This window comes from Balaenoptera acutorostrata, chromosome 9 (genome assembly GCF_949987535.1).
Source record: "Balaenoptera acutorostrata chromosome 9, mBalAcu1.1, whole genome shotgun sequence".
In the NCBI taxonomy this organism is placed as follows: domain Eukaryota; kingdom Metazoa; phylum Chordata; class Mammalia; order Artiodactyla; family Balaenopteridae; genus Balaenoptera; species Balaenoptera acutorostrata.
In genome coordinates, this window is record NC_080072.1 from 32632744 (window position 1) to 32650750 (window position 18007).

General features: G+C 37.5%; 1 protein-coding gene across 1 annotated transcript in view; it reads right to left on the reverse strand.

Annotated features, from left to right (window-relative positions):
• Nucleotides 1–18007, reverse strand: part of ANO3 (anoctamin 3) — a 158559-nt gene that overhangs the window by 25323 nt on the left and 115229 nt on the right. Inside the window, exons 12-14 of the mRNA XM_007180984.3 lie at nt 9953–10035; nt 9397–9537; nt 8699–8863 (exon numbers count right to left, since the gene is read on the reverse strand). Of these exons, the coding sequence (XP_007181046.2) occupies nt 8699–8863; nt 9397–9537; nt 9953–10035 (389 nt within the window). The remainder of the gene's footprint in view (nt 1–8698; nt 8864–9396; nt 9538–9952; nt 10036–18007) is intronic.

An 18007-nucleotide genomic window follows, 5' to 3' on the forward strand; every position in this document is an offset into this window, starting at 1 on the left:
GAAAAGGCTGTTATTTACACTATTCAAGAAACATCTACAGCACATTCTACATAGTGGCTGCATTTTTAATTAAGCAGAAGCAAGTTTTAAATCTTACTCTACAGGGCTTTATATATACACATACACACAAAATGCATGCAATAAAAATGTGTTGTAAATATGTGTATATATACAGACACACTTGATTTCTGCAATAACGTCTTTTCTGCTAGCTATCTTTATTTCCACTTTATAAATCAAAGAAATGAGATTTTAAAAACCCCAAAGACATTCAACTAGTCAATGGCTGACCTGGGATTTGATAATCAAATTATATGTGCTTTTTACTACACTATAAGGTTAAGTGCAAGTATGTCTTCTTTACTATTGATAAAGAATTTTCCAAATTATGACAAAGACAGTGGGCAAAGTTGCATTCCTAAAGAACAAAGCTGGTTTGGTGGTTATTTAAAACAAGATTCACTAGTCAAATCTGTTGAATCTGTTAAGTCACACGTACAATAGACTTTTATAACATTTTTTATATTCTGCCACCTTCTCCTTGCCCCACCGTACTCTGTGTACCACTCATACAGACTGAAGGAAAGAAAACATATTTCACAATATTCCAAGTAAATATAGTTGGAAATGTATATTTACTATGGACAGAAGGGTGATGTGTGTGTGCATGTAAATATGACTATATAACCCCACAATTCAACAAATTATTCTTTAGATTATAAATTCCAATATCCCTGCCTATTGGCATGCAAAATCAAAAAGGTGTCTGGACACTTTAAAAGTTGTTCACCTTCCCTGACTGTTCTTTCAATAGAACTATTATGATTATTCATCTTGACCATGATTCAATCCATCTCTTCCTAAGATTTAAAGTGTTATCTTGAGACAAAAAGATTATATTGAGTACAATAGTCTCATTCTACCCCTGGTGCAGTTTTTTTTTTTTTTTAACTGTACACTCAAGTAATCATTTTCAAATTTTAGGACCCGATTAGCTTGAATTCATGAGCACCAAAGTTATCTTGACTTTGTTCTTTTCCATGCCCCATTTATCAACTAAGATGATTAGAGAAGGGTCTCCAGAGAGTATCGTAAGATAGCCTTATCAATCAGCAAATAGTACTTGAGTAGCTCCTGTGCCTCAGGCACTGAATTAAGTGCCCTCATGGGGACTGAGAGAAAATTTTTTTTTTTTTGAGAAAATTTTATTTAAATAACTGCCATTTAGAGTATTTGGCTGGTGCTAAACAGTGTTTTATATATACTATTATTTATATTTGTCCTTAGAACAATATTATCAAATAGGTATTATGATTCCCATTTTACAGAACAGGAAACTAAGGTTTAGAATGTTAAGTACCTAACCTGAGATAATACTTCTAAGCAAGTAGCAAAGTCGGGATTTGGAATCATGGCTCTCTTGTACCACCTATGCTGTGCCTTGTCACATAACCATTTCAGATTTTGTCTTAATACTTAGCACATAGACCTGTCTGTAAGCCTGGGATGATAATATCTGCAGCTGATGCCCCAAGGGATTACAATAACCTAATAACCTTTGGAGAAATGTTATGTGCCACCCCTGGATATATTGCTCTTGGAAAGCTCTCTGGGGTAGTGGCCAGCCTGCATCACCCAAGGCCCAAATGCCCATTGGCATCATCAGGATGATGAGCTACAAAATCAGTCCATGCAGAGTGACATGTTAACTCACCCACAAAGTGTAGGAAGAAACCACAATTCAAATATAACCAACTGAATGGTGTCAGCAATCACATTGACACAGCAAGTTGTGTGTGTGTGTGTGTGTGTGTGTGTGTGGTAGAATGGATATGTACTTGGGGGAGGAGAGAATAAGGGGATTCAGGGTCAATTGTTCTGGTTACTACATTATATACATGTAGTATATGTATACACTACATAAATATACATCATTTTATATATATATATATATGCAATATATGTCTGTGTGTAAAACACATTTATAAATAAAATAAAATTTAAAAAGTATATAAAATACCATATTGAGGAGCCTATGCTTTTAAAAATTATTCACTAGTGCATTCAGTAAGCTGATATTCTGTGGTCATATATATTGGGTTAAAAATATTTATTAGGAATTTCTAACGAGTCAGGTACTATTCAGGGAATCAAATAACAGTGAACCAAACATAGTCTCTACTTTCATGGAATTTAAACTCCAGTGCTCAGAGACAGATGACAAAGAAATATGTAATTGGCCAGGAGACGCAAAGTACTAAGAGGAAAGATGAAGCAGGCTGAGGGGTAGAGAGTAGTGGTGGCACAGCGTGCTATTTAGAGGGTGGTCAGGGAAGCCTCTCCAAGAAGGTGGCATTTGAGCAGAGAGCTGCATGGAGTGAGGGAACCCAGCAGGGATGCAGTTCAGTATCTGGGGGACACGGAAATTGTAAGTGCAAATGCCTGAGCCTGCCATGGGCTTGGTGTGCTTCACGAAGGACAAGGAAGGTAGAGGAACAAGGGTGGAGGCAGTAAAGGCAGTAAGAGATGAGTCAGAGAGATCTCAGAGGGAAACACGTTTTCAGGGCCTCGTGGGCTATGGTGAGGACTTTAGAATTCATCCTGAGCTGAGAAGTCATCTCCCTATCAATGCTTTGTTTTGGGGTGCAATGCAGAAATCAGTTGTGGGAAAAAAATGGCAAAGGCAGAGAAAAAACAGCAAGGTTGTGAAGGGGCAAATTAAGGAGTTGTACACGTATTTTAATGCTCTTTATCTCTGAGTCAGAGTCTCACAATCTAACCTTCTTTGTAAAAAGGAGCTCCAAACAGACTTTTGCAGAGTCAAAAAGAGTCTGCACTTTTCCAGGAATCCTCCTTTTTGAATTTCTAGAAATCGTGGACATACACATGAAAAAACTAAACAAATACATTTAAAAAAAAAAAAAAAAGCTCACCTTCTTGTTAAATGAGTCATTTGCCATTGCTTCCTTTCAAGGTTAAGATATGTGGTCTAACACTTTGAACCACTCTATTCCATAATAACCTATTTGCATTGTAATTACCAGTGGGAATCAGGTGTTGAGGAAAGTCAGGTACATTTTGAGGTCTTTGGGGATCAGGCCCATGAAGGAAACATAGGAATGTATTCTCTGGACTTTAGAGATGGAAGTGGATCAATAATGTGGAAGAGTCCAGCATGAATACACAATAGCCAAGTGTATTCAGGGCTTTCTTTTTTTTTTTCCTTCCTTTTGCTATCGTGTGCTCTATGCATGGTACATGGACTTTAAAATGAGAGGAGGAATACCAAAAGGAGTTTATCCTTTTATTGACAATGCTGAAATGGTTTAATTGGCCTAATCCCAGAAGTACAAGGTACTTCTGCTGTGATGTTTCTATTTTTTCTCAAAAATTACATGTTAATCATGAGACCAGAGAACTTTCGTTCTTAAAATAATTCTTATATTAATTGAGGTTTGATTGTCAAGCAACAAGAGTATACACTTTTTAAGTAACTCCACATTTTAAATTTTTATTAAAATCTTTTTGGAAGTATTTCCTAATGATGGTTAGCCATGCTACTTATGGCACCTCTGGTAGGTAGCATTATATTTTGAGGGGCAGCAAAATAAAGAATAAAAAGGGTGGGATTTGTACAGAGCAACTCCTGGTTTCAAATTCTGGCTTTGTAGTTGTTTAGCTATATGCCTGGTAAAAGATGTTAAAGATGGTAACTTGAAGTTTTAGTTATTGTTAAATTATTTGCAACTTATCTTTGGGAGATGTGATTTCTGATCTTGGCTGTGTATCAAAATTACCTTAGCTCCTTAAGTCACTGATTTCATAATACTACTTTGGGGTCTAACTGGATCAGAATCACTTGGAGAGCATTATGGGAAATTTTTTGTTTTAAATACAGACTTCATAGTCCTACAAAGAAGATTCTGAATGAGACTCAGGAATCTGTAGTTTTTCAAAAGTGTTTCAGGTGATTTGATGAGTATAAGAGTAGGAAACAATCCTTTAAGTTACTTTTATGATCTGTAAAATGGGCCTGTCATCAAATTTTTATTATCTTGATCCATATTTCTCTCCCAAATTAAATATTGGTAGGAATGCCACAATCCACCTGTTTTAAAAGCTTAGAGACTATATATCCTTCGATTGTTAGTTTGAATGAAATTAACAAGGGCAGAAAACTTGAAAGACACTGAAAATATAATTCCAGTAACAAAAATGACTTTGAGTACATACAATATTCAAAATGCTAGGATATTTGGAGAATAAAATATTTAAAATGTATTGAAAGAATATATTCTAAATGTCTTTTAGGCATCAGGCAAAGACCTGGAGATATAAACATGAGGAAGCTACAGCCCCTGCTCATGAGGAATTTATAACCTGATAGCAGGAGAATAGGCATATCCCAAACACTGTAGCAGAAGAGTATTCACAAAAGAGATTGTTTAATGCTATCAGGAGAATCTGATAAGGAGGGAGAGTAGACCTGTCCAAGCACCTGTGAGAAGAACAGACACAAAGAGATTCTTTAATTCCACATATGGGATTGAGAAAAAATTTTATAAAAGAAGTGATCCTTAACTGGAATTTTCAAAGATGAAGAGATATTCTTCAAGGAGACAAAAAGAAAAAAAGGTCAATAGAGGAAGCACTGTGAACCAGGAGATGGGTGTGAAATAGCAGAATGCCAGGGAGCAAGCACAAGTGGTTCTATAGGCTGGACTGCAGGGTGTGACAGGGAGGGGGCAAGACACAAACTCCGACAAGGGGAGAAGGGAAGACTGGCTTTAAATAATGGAGACCCTCCCATGCCATTGATGTCAGAGGCAAAGGGAACCTGTTATACAGATCTGAGTACAAAATAAAATGATCAAATTTGTAATTTTGAAAGACCCTTGCAGCCGTGGTGTGAAAGGGAGATGGGAAGAGTGGAGAATAGAGACAGGAAGACTAACCAGTTAGAAGTCTGTGACAATAGCCTGAGCTAGAAATGACAAACAGCTGAGCTAAGGAAGCAGAAGTGAGGATGGGGAGCAGGGACTGGATAAGAGAGATGTTACGGAGGGACAGTTCACAACACTCACTGATACAATGAAGGAGACACAAGTAATGCATGAAGAATGACAAGGTTTCTGGCTGTGTACATTAAACATGAAAAGTTCAGCTTTAAAAAATTATTTGGCTGATTTGAACTATTTTTCCATGCACTCATTTCATAGTTTCATGTATATGGCTTATAGCTGAAAAGCATATTAGATTAATAGAATATTTTAACTGAGTCCAAATCCCTCGTTTGGGGAATATGGTAGCACAGGGATCACAAAGTCAAGCTATTAAGAAACATTTGTATGAGCACATTTGAAAAGTACATTTGCATGAGCTGTATATTTAGAGTTGTTCTGCAAATTACAAAAGATAGCATTTGGTATTCTAGGTGAATCTTTTTGGAGGTATAATTTTTTAAAGAGTCTGATATTTTGATATTAATGATGTTAATTTATCCTTATTTGATTAAGCTCTTAAACTGATCCTGTGTGTTCAGGTGAGTCAGAAGGGCTGTTTAATAATCTGTGAAGTGCCTTAACATCCTGGCTGGGAAGGAAATGCATAAATTCGAAAGGGCATTATTTTTTTTTACACTGATTGAATCTGAGAAATATAACATTCCTTTCACATTTGTTGAGTTGGCTGTGTAATTCACTTCTTTTATGCTAAATCCATTTTAAAATCTTCTCCTGAGTTAGTTGCAAGGGCAAAGGAGAAGTTGTATGGTCTATTTCACTTCTAACAATCCCTGAATCTGAAAGCCAAAATGCTCAACAAGTAGAAATAAACATTTAGAAAGAGAAAAGTCAGCTCTGTTTTCTCCTGGGAACTATGGATGCTTATTTCATAGCACTAGGCACTTACATGGGCTGTTGTATTTAATTAAGTAGAGCTAGTGGGATTTTAAGGATCTCAAAGGATGGTTTCTATGATAAAAATAGTACTATCCTTACCTGTCTACAGAGGTCTTTGTTGTCTGTAAATGCAAGTACTTTGGAAGAAAGAATACATTAAGCCTCATCAAAAATATAAACTTAGTGAGAAGAAGTTGTATCTGAACCTATAAGAGAGAGGAATTTATGTTGGAGGGTCAGTTGTGATTCTAGGGAAGGGGTGATCACCGAGGATAGAAATTGGAGGGGGAGTAGAATCAGAGTTCAAGGGACTGGGAATTGAGAAGCACCTGAAATAATATAAAACTGGAGTCTGGTACATCAGTGGAAACTTCAGCCAGCCTGATAGAAAGTAATGGACTTTTATCAGGACACTAAGTTGAGGAACTGACGATTCAAACTGATGAAAGCCTGGGCAGTGTTCAGAGGGGCAGGGGAGAGGGAGAGAGCATAAATGAGAACAGAAGGAACAGACGGGGAGAGAGAGAGAGAGAGAAAGACAGTGTGAGTGTGTGTCCTGGGATGTTAGCCATTGATAAGCCTGCTCCTTACTTGGTGAAAGACGAAATTTAAAAAATGACCCAAAGTTGCTACCTAGGTGGCTGGGGGTTTATGGGTAACTCATATATAAAGTAAAAATAAAGTACATTCCAATTCTAATTTGTTCCAAATTTTACATCATGGTAGAATGTTTTAAAAGTAAAGGCTATTTTTTTCTGATTATAAATCAAAACCTACATATAGAGATAAATATTTGAATGAACAGAAAAAATATATATTAAATCAAATATTATCCTGAGATACAACCACTATTAACATTTTATTGTCACTCTTCAAAATGCAGGTGTGTTCCAATGGAAATCAAGTGAAATTGTATATCCTTCTTCTGTAACTGTATGCCATGTACTTAAATAATATTAAAATTTAAAATTCAACCAATCTACTAAGGATAAGAAATTGGATCAATTTAAAATCAGACTAGCTGATTGCTAGTATTACCTAGAAATAAATACATTAACCACTTAGCTTCCTTTTCCTTAGATAATGAGATCAACCCAATAACCTCTGTCCACTGGAAAACTGCCACAATACACTGGTTTTGTTAGAAACAATTTCTTTCCCTATCTGCCAGAATAGTTAATATAAAAACCATAAATATAAAAATCTACAATGTCCTTGCTGTGAATGGTTCCTTCTCCTTCAATGTGGTGACTTTGTGCAATGCACAACATATACTTCCTTATATAGGTTACCACACAAGCCTCTCAATCCTAGCACTGTCTTTTTTCAATGTTTATTGTTCACTTTATGAGTCAAAAGCATAAATTAAAATACTGTATGGCTTATTTGGAGATACTGTAAACAACATTCTTCTTCTGCAAATTAACCTAAACCTGAAGAAAGGAGACTCCAGTAGAAAATATTAACTATTGTCCTTGCATTAATATTTACCCATTTCTCAGTGACTATTTATTTTCTCTTAAGAACATCTCTGATAATTTTAAAGTTAAATAGCAAATGGTTCCAGTTCCCTCCCGACTAACCATGTAACATCAGTATCAATTCACGTTTGGAACCAAATGCATATTACCTATTTATGTTATCAACATCATTGTTTGTGTATTGATCAGCCCTCTATATGAATTATCTCATCATGTAAATATATGAGCACTAACACTTACTATATGCATACTCTGGGACAAGTTATTTAAGCTCTCTGAATTTCAGCTTCCTCATTTACATAATGGAGAAAATACTGACCTTGTGGTGTTGTTGGAAGAATTAAAGGAAAGATATTATTCTAAATGTGTCAATAAGTGCCTCCTGTCTTCAGAGAAAATGGGGCCCCATCCACAGATCTTGTTGAAGAGGTAGACCTAAGCATAATATTGTCCTCTCAGCCACAGACATTTGGTTCATAAGTCACTTGGTATATGTGAAGTTGAACCAATCAGATGCTCTCTCTGAGAAACTAGCACATTGAAACACTGGATGATCTAAGTTAAATAAACTACAGAAATTGACCAACATGGTCATGAATTTAGAGCCAATGAAAATAACAAAAGCATAGGAATGCAACAGTATACCAGACTCTGAAAGGGAGGCCATGGGTAGGCAGATAGTCTCTTCCTGATAGAATGAAGCAGATATGCAAATAGAATCACTGGGAAAAGAGGTAGAAAGAAAGGAAAAGAGAAAGAGAGAGGGAAAGAAGATAGAGAGAGGGAGAGAAAAACAGAGGAAGAGGGAGGGAGGGAAGGAAGGAAAAAAAAAAAAACTTAGTCCCAGAGGAATAAAAATGGAGTAGTTGTCTGACTGTTTTCCATTTCACATGAGGTCTTGGAGATAACAAGGCTACACTTTCAAACAGAATTTCCTATATCTTTCCAATAAATTCTCCTCTGAGGTTGAGTTTGTTGGAATGGCTTTCTAATCCAAACAATCCCTTATCTGAATGAAAAGAGCATAGCACCATTTCTAGCACACACTAGATACTCGATGAGTGGAAGTTGTCGCTAAACAAAACTATAAACCCAAAGAGCAAGGAAGACAGTACAACTATCATTGATTTTAATTTTTTAAAAATCCATCATGTAAACCACATAAATGAAATATTTTCTGTTAAGCCAAATTGTCTTTGCCAGAAATGATACTAGGTCTTATTTTGGCTTCCTGTAAACCCAATCCAAGTATAAAGGAAACAGTCCTGTCCTTTACCCACCCCTTGTACACCTATTGAAAAATTTGTAAACACTTACAAGATTCAGTGCCATAATGATCACAAAATTGATACAGACTGCAGCAGCAGAAGTTGCAAACTGCCAGTGTTGTTTGATGAAATTCCACTTGAATGATGCAAACTGTTCCATGACAATCAGGCGATACACCACGACTGCAAACACTGCAGTGATCACCAGAGAAATCTACCATGTGGGAGACCAGAGGAGATGTCCACATTGTGCATCATTAACAAAACAAAAGCAACACCATAGATCCAATACACTGACCCCAAAAGCTAAAGAAATTTACTTTTCCAAGAAAGCATATGTAAATTTAAAATTTCCTTTAAGGAACTAAGTTTCATTAGAGTCAAAATAAATGGTACAAGATTCAGTTGTTTCAGTGGGATATGCTGTTCAAATCTCCACTTTCACATGAATGCTTGGTTTTAAAACAAAATATCTAATTTTAGGATGACCATATAATTTCCATTTTATCTTAGATGATCTTTGTTTCTCCCAAAGAGTGTTTTATTTAGGGATATGCACAAACTCCCTTTGTAATTATTCTGTGACCTGCTGTGATTTTTATTTTGTTTAATAGTATGTATGTACTACCAAGGTACTAACAGGATACAGTTTCTTACATCCTCAGGGTCACAAAATGAGCCTTGGTATCCTAGAACGTCTTTCTAAACCTGGAATCCCACATTCTGAGATTTATGGTTATACTTTACCATGAAGAATATTCCTGAGATAGAAACAAGAAGACGAGTGACTTTGTCTGAGGAAGGCTGATGCGGCTCGGGTTTTCCACTGATGGGATTCACTCTCTCCATCTTGTAATACTTTGCTTCAAACTGGGGACGAAGTGTTTCCTATGAGAAAAACTGAAGTTAACTAAATATCTGTCATAAATTTTTAAAAAATCCAATATTTAATAAATTCCTGGAATTTGGCCTACTTTTATATCAAGTCTTGGCAAAGAAGCAAATTGTAAAAAATTAGATGAAAGTTATTTTAGGGTTTATTTAACCCTAAACTATATTTTAATTAGCACGGTTTTCCACTAATGCAATTTAAGGAAACATCACAGAAGTGCTTTGAAAAAATTACACATTTCATCATTGATCTTTACTATCTTCATAAAATAAGAATCTTGTTAGTAAAAAAAGTCAAGTAAAAATTGAATGGTATTTAGCTGCTTCCTGCTTGGACATTAAGGACAGTGAATGATTTTCTGTACCATATGTTATTCCAGTTTCCTTATCTCCTGGTTTCTTAACATCTTACCTCCTCTTCTTCCCATTCAATAAGGTCCCAAGTATAGGTCAGTGTACTTCTTCTCCTTTTCCAAAACTCCAGGAAGACTGTGGCTATAAACAATAATATTATTATTATTATTACAATTCTTTACCTGACCATATCCCATTCTGTCATCATTGCCTTTCTTCTTGTATTGATGCATTCACATCCTATTATTAAATAATTAAAATTAACTACATTTGTATTAAATTTATACAGCTGGAATATTTTTTCCCTTACCCTCTTCTCCCTATCTGTGTAACTGCTATCAGCATGCACTCCTGATGGAGAGTGATTTAATTTTATAAATTTATTTTTGGCTGCATGGGGTCTTCGTTGCTGCATGCGGGCTTTCTCTAGTTGTGGCGAGTGGGGGCTATTCTTCGTTGCAGTGCACATGCTTCTCATTGCGGTGGCTTCTCTTGTTGTGGAGCACAGGCCCTAGAGCGTGGGCTTCAGTAGTTGTGGCACACGGGCTCAGTAGTTGTGGCTTGCGGGCTCTAGAACTCAGGCTCAGTATTTGTGGCACATGGGCTTAGCTGCTCCATGGCATGTGGGATCTTCCCAGACCAGGGCTCGAAACCGTGTCCCCTGCATTGTCAGGTGGATTATTAACCACTGCGCCACCAGGGAAGTCCAAGAGTGATTCTTTTTATTGGAATAAATAAGCAGAGATTTTTGTTACAATAGCATGATCTTGATCTTGTGAAACTGGGTTGGAGATGAAGCTGGAGATAAGAGGCCTTCAGTGGAAAAAGGAACTTTGTTGTCAGGGGAAAGCAGGGCTTCATGTGCATCAATGGAGGTAGAGAGTATTTTGGAAAATCTGAAGATGATACCCCATAATTCTGCTCCTTAGCAACTATGCATTGTATTTATTTTTTCACTCCTACCTCTCTGACTATAATGACATACTTTTCTCAACGTTACAAAAATTTCAAAGATGCACACGCTGCATCCATCCCTTGTACTTCCATTTCTCATGTCCATTTCCAGTGGCTTCCCTCTGTGATCTAAAGTCAATGGCACAGAGTAACAGAATCATAGGGTCAAGCATGTAAGAGAGGTAAGATTCTGTATGTAGTTTGTTCCAAGTTATTAAATTCACAGACAACAAGGCCCAGAGTCACTGACATACATCACTGACCTTGTCCAGAAATCTGCCAAAGCATCTACAACAGTTTATTACACTTTTTTCTGTACCTGCTTTTCCCCACACTTGAAGGTAAGTTTCTTGAGGCCCTTTTTTCCTTAGCATTTTTAGTACTTGGCACACTGAAAATGCTCAATAAAAGTTTGTTAAATTGAACTGAATTACTGAATAGAATTCAGTGATTGTGACTAACTCCTGGGGGAGTGTTCTTTGCATTATTCTAGAGGTTTTCAAATTATGCTCTATGGAATTTCACTAAAGACATTGGAAGAAAGAGAGTCCCTCACCAGAGAAGGCCCTTCTTTTTTAAATATATATATTGAGCAATCATGTTCAATTTTATTTGGAAAAATAATTATTGTTTAAAAAGTTTTAAAAACTACTTCACTGTACTTCAAGGTGGGGGAGTGGCTAATGAGAGGGGCAACAGGGGCAAGAGGTCAATTCCAAACACAAATGAAGTTAAGTATGTCTGAATATGGAGCCCAAAAAAGAATTCCAAGTATTGTTTTCATCAGAAGAGATAAAAATTTAAAGCTTTCTCAAAAGGAGACCCAGCTGAAACGAGAGTATATCAGAGCAACCTCTCTGCCATAGCCAATTTGTACAACACCCAAGAACTACTAAAGAATCTTCCATTCCCTAGATTTGTTTTCAGCAACATCTGCAAGCATAATGCGCTTTCCCCACATGGTATTGCAACATCACTGTACATGAGTTAGAAATAGAAACCTCACTAAACAGGTTCTACAATTAATAGAAGGGCCATAAGTGTGGGACATTTTAAATTTCCCTGCCTAGGGTAAGTTACTGATTTTCTGGTTAATGCCTTACAGCCATACAATTAGTAGAGTTTTCTGCATGAGTATCTAGTAGACTATTGATTAGTAGACGAATCAATATAAAGAGCCTATACATATGTGTGAAACAGCAGATTTTGAATATTTGAGCTGAACTGTACTTGACACAGCCTCAACTGGTTAGTTATAGAACTGGCTAGTCAAGACCTACTTTTAAATTTCCTCTTTGTCTAAGGACATGGAATCTTTCTCTAACTTTACTTCCAATTTCCCTCTCCTTCTTCTCTCTCTCTAAAAACACTAAGTAAGGAATAAAATAACGTTGTTGCTTTTGTTGTGGTCGTCCATGTGCAGTGCTTGGTGTCAGTCTGTTTATCTCTTGTGAAAATGGGGTACAGTGTGTGTGTGTGTGGAAAAAAAGAAAAAAAAATTTATCCTTGTAATTAAATAGTTGTGCAAGCAAAAAAAAAAAAAAAAGAAATAAAATAACAAGCATCTGAGTTCTAAGAACATGAGAAGGCCAGCATTTGAACTATAATCACTGAAAATCTTCACCAGTTTCTAAAATCAGACTTCATAATTTTTCCCCTAAGCAATTTCATTTAGAAATAAGAAGCTACACATAAATAGCACCGTGCTATATTAAAATAGGAGAACTCTCACTACAGTCTTGACCAGAGCAGACTCTTAAATTTGATGTAATGTGTCTCTCTAAGCTAACTCTTCCTGTCAGTATGGTATTGGCATTTGTACATTAAATACACATTCAGTAGCATTTGTTCACATTAAAATGGATACTCTCAACTGAATTGCTAAACAATTAGGTGTCTACACAAATAAGCTGTCAGCTTTTCGCCATGTATTTTTTATAAATACAATGTAATCTTTTTAAAGTTCTGTATTGATTTTTCTCAGGACTTTTCCTCATCTTACCATTCAACTATTTGATATACTTTCTTTACTTAACTCTGTTGAACATTTTCTGATTATAAATGTAACACCAACAAAAATAACTGGAACAACTCCTGTATTATTCACTTCTGAAATACAGGAGTCTAGGAGGCCCTGCCATTTACTAGGCTTTCAATAAATGTACGCTGAATGAGTGAATTAAACTGTAAAGAACAGAAGTCACCTACAATTCCACCATTCGTAAATAGTCACTATTGCAATTTAGGTAATCTCATCCAAAGTATTTTTCTTAAGAAGTATACTTAGGATTGATATATCTCTGATACTCAGAGATATAGCCATATAAGTTGTTCATTTACGACAGAAAAAAGAAAAAACTGATTCATAACTGAACCCTCTAAAGGTGTCATATTCCTCACAGGCTGGCCCTTCTTCCCTAGGAAACCTTCAGCAGGATGAAGTATATGTAGAATTAACCCTTGGAACAGCGCTGGCCTCCAGGAAAGTGCTCCAGAACTAAAGTCTATATCCATTCTGATTGGCCAGTACAGAGCCTTAAAAACTCTTAAATATTTGCTCACTTTATAAGCATCCCCCTAGAACTGGATACTTAGAACTGTACTTAGCACCATAGATGAATGATGACAATACTATAAGAAATTACTAACTTCACTTTTATAATAAATACAATTTATCTTCTTGATCAAGTTATAATGACCCTCAAAAGACCATCTAGGAATGGCAATGTGGTGCTGGAGAAAGAGCATGGCTTGGGGTACAAATGTTCTGGGTTTGAGAGTTGCCTGTATTCTTTTCTAATTGTGTGACCTTGGACAAATGACTAAACAATGATAAGCCTTTGTTTTCACAACTTAAAAACAAGAATAGTAAAATTGTCTTTATGGCAGTGTTGTACAAATTAACTGAGGTATAATTTGTAAGTGGTCTAACTATGCTTAATTCATTTTAAGAGTATAATAAATTATAATAACCCATTTTTTCAACATTCTGTTCGTTGTTATACATAGGGAACTTTGTAGACAAAGTTCTTGGCTTACATTGTATAAAGATACTGTATATTTTTCTGCAGGAAATATGGGCTATTGTCAATTATTTATATTTTGATTGTTTCACTTTTATAAAAATTCAGTCATAATTGTCATAACACTTTCCATCTTTTGCTGGTGACACAGCAAACAGCTTATATTGTCCTTTTTCTTCTTTTGTATTTAAGATGGTAAAGCTGCCTCTAGAGTAAATAATTCAATTCGAAATTATTTTTTGAGAGCACGATGTTTGTCTATTCTCAGAGAGAGCATACAAAAAAAATGAAAATGAGTTGCATCATAGTCCCAAAGAGGAAGAAGAGAACTAGTATTTAGTGAGCACTTTCAAGATCCCAGACTTTGTGCTAGATGTTTTTAATTGACTCCTATTATTTCCACAACAACCCAGGTGAAATAAAGATTATTAATCTCCTTCAGTAGAGAAGCAAATAGAAATTCCTGGAGGTTAAGTTACCTGAGGAAGTCCCTTGGCTGAAATTCACACCCAGATCCAAATACTGACCTTTCTCTATGCCAAAGGAAAAATTATTTTTAAACATGGTTTGGGATAGAACTTTTTGAGCTACATAATCTGCAACATCCTTCTGGGAAGAAATTAGCATTATAGACAAAAGGTTTAAGCAAATTTCTAATAAACCTAAATGAGACTGAGAACTTCTGGGAGGTTAGCTGCTCAAACACCGAGCAGTCCATCAATCAGAAGTCTACAGTCTTTTGGGGGGACTTTCAAGATGGCAGAGGAGTAAGACATGGAGATCACCTTCCTCCCCACAAATACATCAAAAATACATCTACATGTGGAACAACTCCTAGAGAACACCTACTGAACACTACCAGAAGACCTCACAATTCCCAAAAGGCAAAAAAATCCCCATGTACCTGGGTAGGGCAAAACAAAAAAGGAAAAACAGACACAAAAGAATAGGGATGGGACCTGCACCTCTGGGAGGGGGCTGTGAAGGAGGAAAAGTTTCCACACACTAGGAAGCTCCTTCACTGGCGGAGACAGTGGGTGGCAGGGGGGAAGCTTTGGAGCCATGGAGGAGAGCGCAGGAACAGGGGTGCAGAGGGCAAAGTGGAGAGATTCCCACACAGAGGATTGATGCTGACCAGCACTCACCAACCTGAGATGCTTGTCTGCTCACCTGCTGGGGGGAGTGGGGGCTGGGAGCTGAGTCTTGGGCTTCAGAGGTCAGGTCCCAGGGAGAGGACTGGGGTTGGCTGCGTGAACACAGCCTGATGGGGGCTACTGCGCCACAGCCAGCTGGGAAGGAGTCCAGGGAAAAGTCTGGAACTGCCTAAGAGGCAAGAGACCATTGTTTTGGGGTGCACGAGGAGAGGGGATTCCTCCCCAGTGTGCCCACAGAAGGCAGAGCACTTCCTAAACGAGCTCCAGAGACAGGCACAAGCCGCGGCTATCAGATCGGACCCAGAGACAGGCATGAGACGCTAACGCGGCTGCTACAGCCACCAAGAATCCTGTGTGCAAGCAAGGGCACTATCCGCAACCCTCCCCCAAGGAGCCTATGCAGCCCGCAACTGCCAGGGTCCCGTGACCAGGGACAAGTTCCCTGGGAGAACACACAGTGCACCTCAGGCTGTTGCAACGTCACATAGGCCTCTGCAACCTCAGGCACACCTGGCATTCCAATTATAACTACTGTACCCCTCCCTCACCCCAGCCTGAATGAGCAAGAGCCCCCTAATCAGCTGCTGCTTTAACCCTATTCTGTCTGGGTGGGAACAGAAGCCTGAGGGCAACCTACATGCAAAGAGGGGCCGAAACCAAAGCTGAACCTCAGGAGCTGTGGGAACAAAGAAGAGGAAGGGAAATTTCTCCATGCAGCCTCAGGAGCAGCCAATTAAATCCCCACAATCAACTTGATGTACACTGCATCTGTGAAGAGACAACGAATCATCCCAAAATTGAGGTGGTGGACTTTGGGAGCAACTGTAGATGTGGGGTTTGCTGTCTGCAACCGATTTGTTTCTGATTTTTATGTTTATCTTAGTTTAGTTTTTAGGGTTTGTTATCATTGGTGGATTTGTTTATTGGCTTTGTTGCTCTCTTCTTTTGTCTTTTATTATTATTTTTGTTTTTATTTTAATAATTTTTAAAATTTATTATTATTATTTTTTCCTTCTTTTTTTCTCCCTCTTCTTCTGAGCCGCATGGCTGATGGGGTCTAAGTACTCCAGCCTGGTGTCAGCCCTGAGCCTCTGAGGTGGGAGAGCCGAGTTCAGGACATTGGACCACCAGAGACTTCCTGGCCCAACATACTATCAATCAGCAAGAGCTCTCCCAGAGATCTCTGTCTCAACGTGAAGACCCGGCTCCACCCAATGGCCAGCAAGCTCCAGTGCTGGATGCCCCATGCCAAACAACTAGTAAGACAGGAATACAACCCCACCCATTAGCAGAGAGGCTGCCTAAAATCATACTAAGTTCACAGACGCCCCAAAACAAACCACCAGACGCAGCCCTGCCCACCAGAAAGACAAGATCCAGCCGCACCCACCAGAACAGAGGCACCAGTCCCCTCTACCAGGAAGCCTAAACAAGCCACTGAACCAACCTCACCCACTGGGGGCAGATACAAAAAACAACGGGAACTACGAACCTGCAGCCTGTGAAAAAGGAGACCCCAAACACAGTAAGTTAAATAAAATGAGAAGACAGAGAAATATGCAGCAGGTGAAGAAGCAAGGTAAAAACCCACCAGACAAAACAAATGAAGAGGAAATAGGCAGTCTACCTGAAAAAGAATTCAGAGGAATGATAGTAAAGATAATCCAAAATCTTGGAAATAGAATAGAGAAAACACAAGAAACGTTTAACAAGGACCTAGAAGAACTAAAGAGCAAACAAACAATGATGAACAACATAATAAATGAAATTAAAATACACTAGAAGGAATCAATAGCAGAATAACTGAGGCAGAAGAATGGATAAGTGACCTAGAAGATAAAATAGTGGAAATAACTATCGCAGAGCAGAATAAAGAAAAAAGAATGAAAAGATTGAGGACAGTCTCAGAGACCTCTGGGACAACATTAAACGCATCAACATTCGAATTATAGGGCTCCCAGAAGACAAAGAGAAAAAGAAAGGGTCTGAGAAAATATTTGAAGACATTATAGTTGAAAACCTCCCTAACATGGGAAAGGAAATAGTCAATCAAGTCCAGGAAGTGCAGAGAGTCCCATACAGGATAAATCCAAGGAGAAACATGCCAAGACACATATTAATCAAACTATCAAAAATTAAATACAAAGAAAAAATATTAAAAGCAGCAAGGGAAAAGCAACAAATAACATACAAGGGAATCTCCATAAGGTTAACAGCTGATCTTTCAGCAGAAACTCTGCAAGCCAGAAGGGAGTGGCAGGACATATTTAAAGTGCTGAAAGGGAAAAACCTACAACCTACTCTACCCAGCAAGTATCTCATTCAGATTTGATGGAGAAACTAAAACATTTACAGACAAGCAAAAGTTAAGAGAATTCAGCACCACCAAACCAGTTTTACAACAAATGCTAAAGAAACTTCTCTAGGCAGGATACACAAGAGAAGGGAAAGACCTACAAAAACAAATGGAAAACAATTAAGAAAATGGTAATAGGAACATACATATCAATAATTACCTTAAATGTAAATGGATTAAATGTTCCAACCATAAGACATAGACTGGCTGAATAGATACAAAAACGAGACCCATATATATGCTATCTACAAGAGACACACTTCAGACGTAGGGACACATACAGACTGAAAGTGAGGAGATGGGAAAAGATATTCTTTTCAAATGGAAATAAAAGAAAGCTGCGGTAGCAATTCTCATATCACACAAAATAGACTTTAAAATAAAGACTATTACAAGAGACAAATTAGGACACTAATAATGATCAAGGGATCAATCCAAGAAGATATAACAATTGTAAATATTTATGCACCCAACATAGGAGCACCTCAATATATAAGGCAAATGCTAATAACCATAAAAAGGGAAATCGACAGTAACACAATCATAGTAGGGGACTTTTCCACCCCACTTTCACCAATGGACAGATGATCCAAAATGAAAATAAATAAGGAAACACAAGCTTTAAA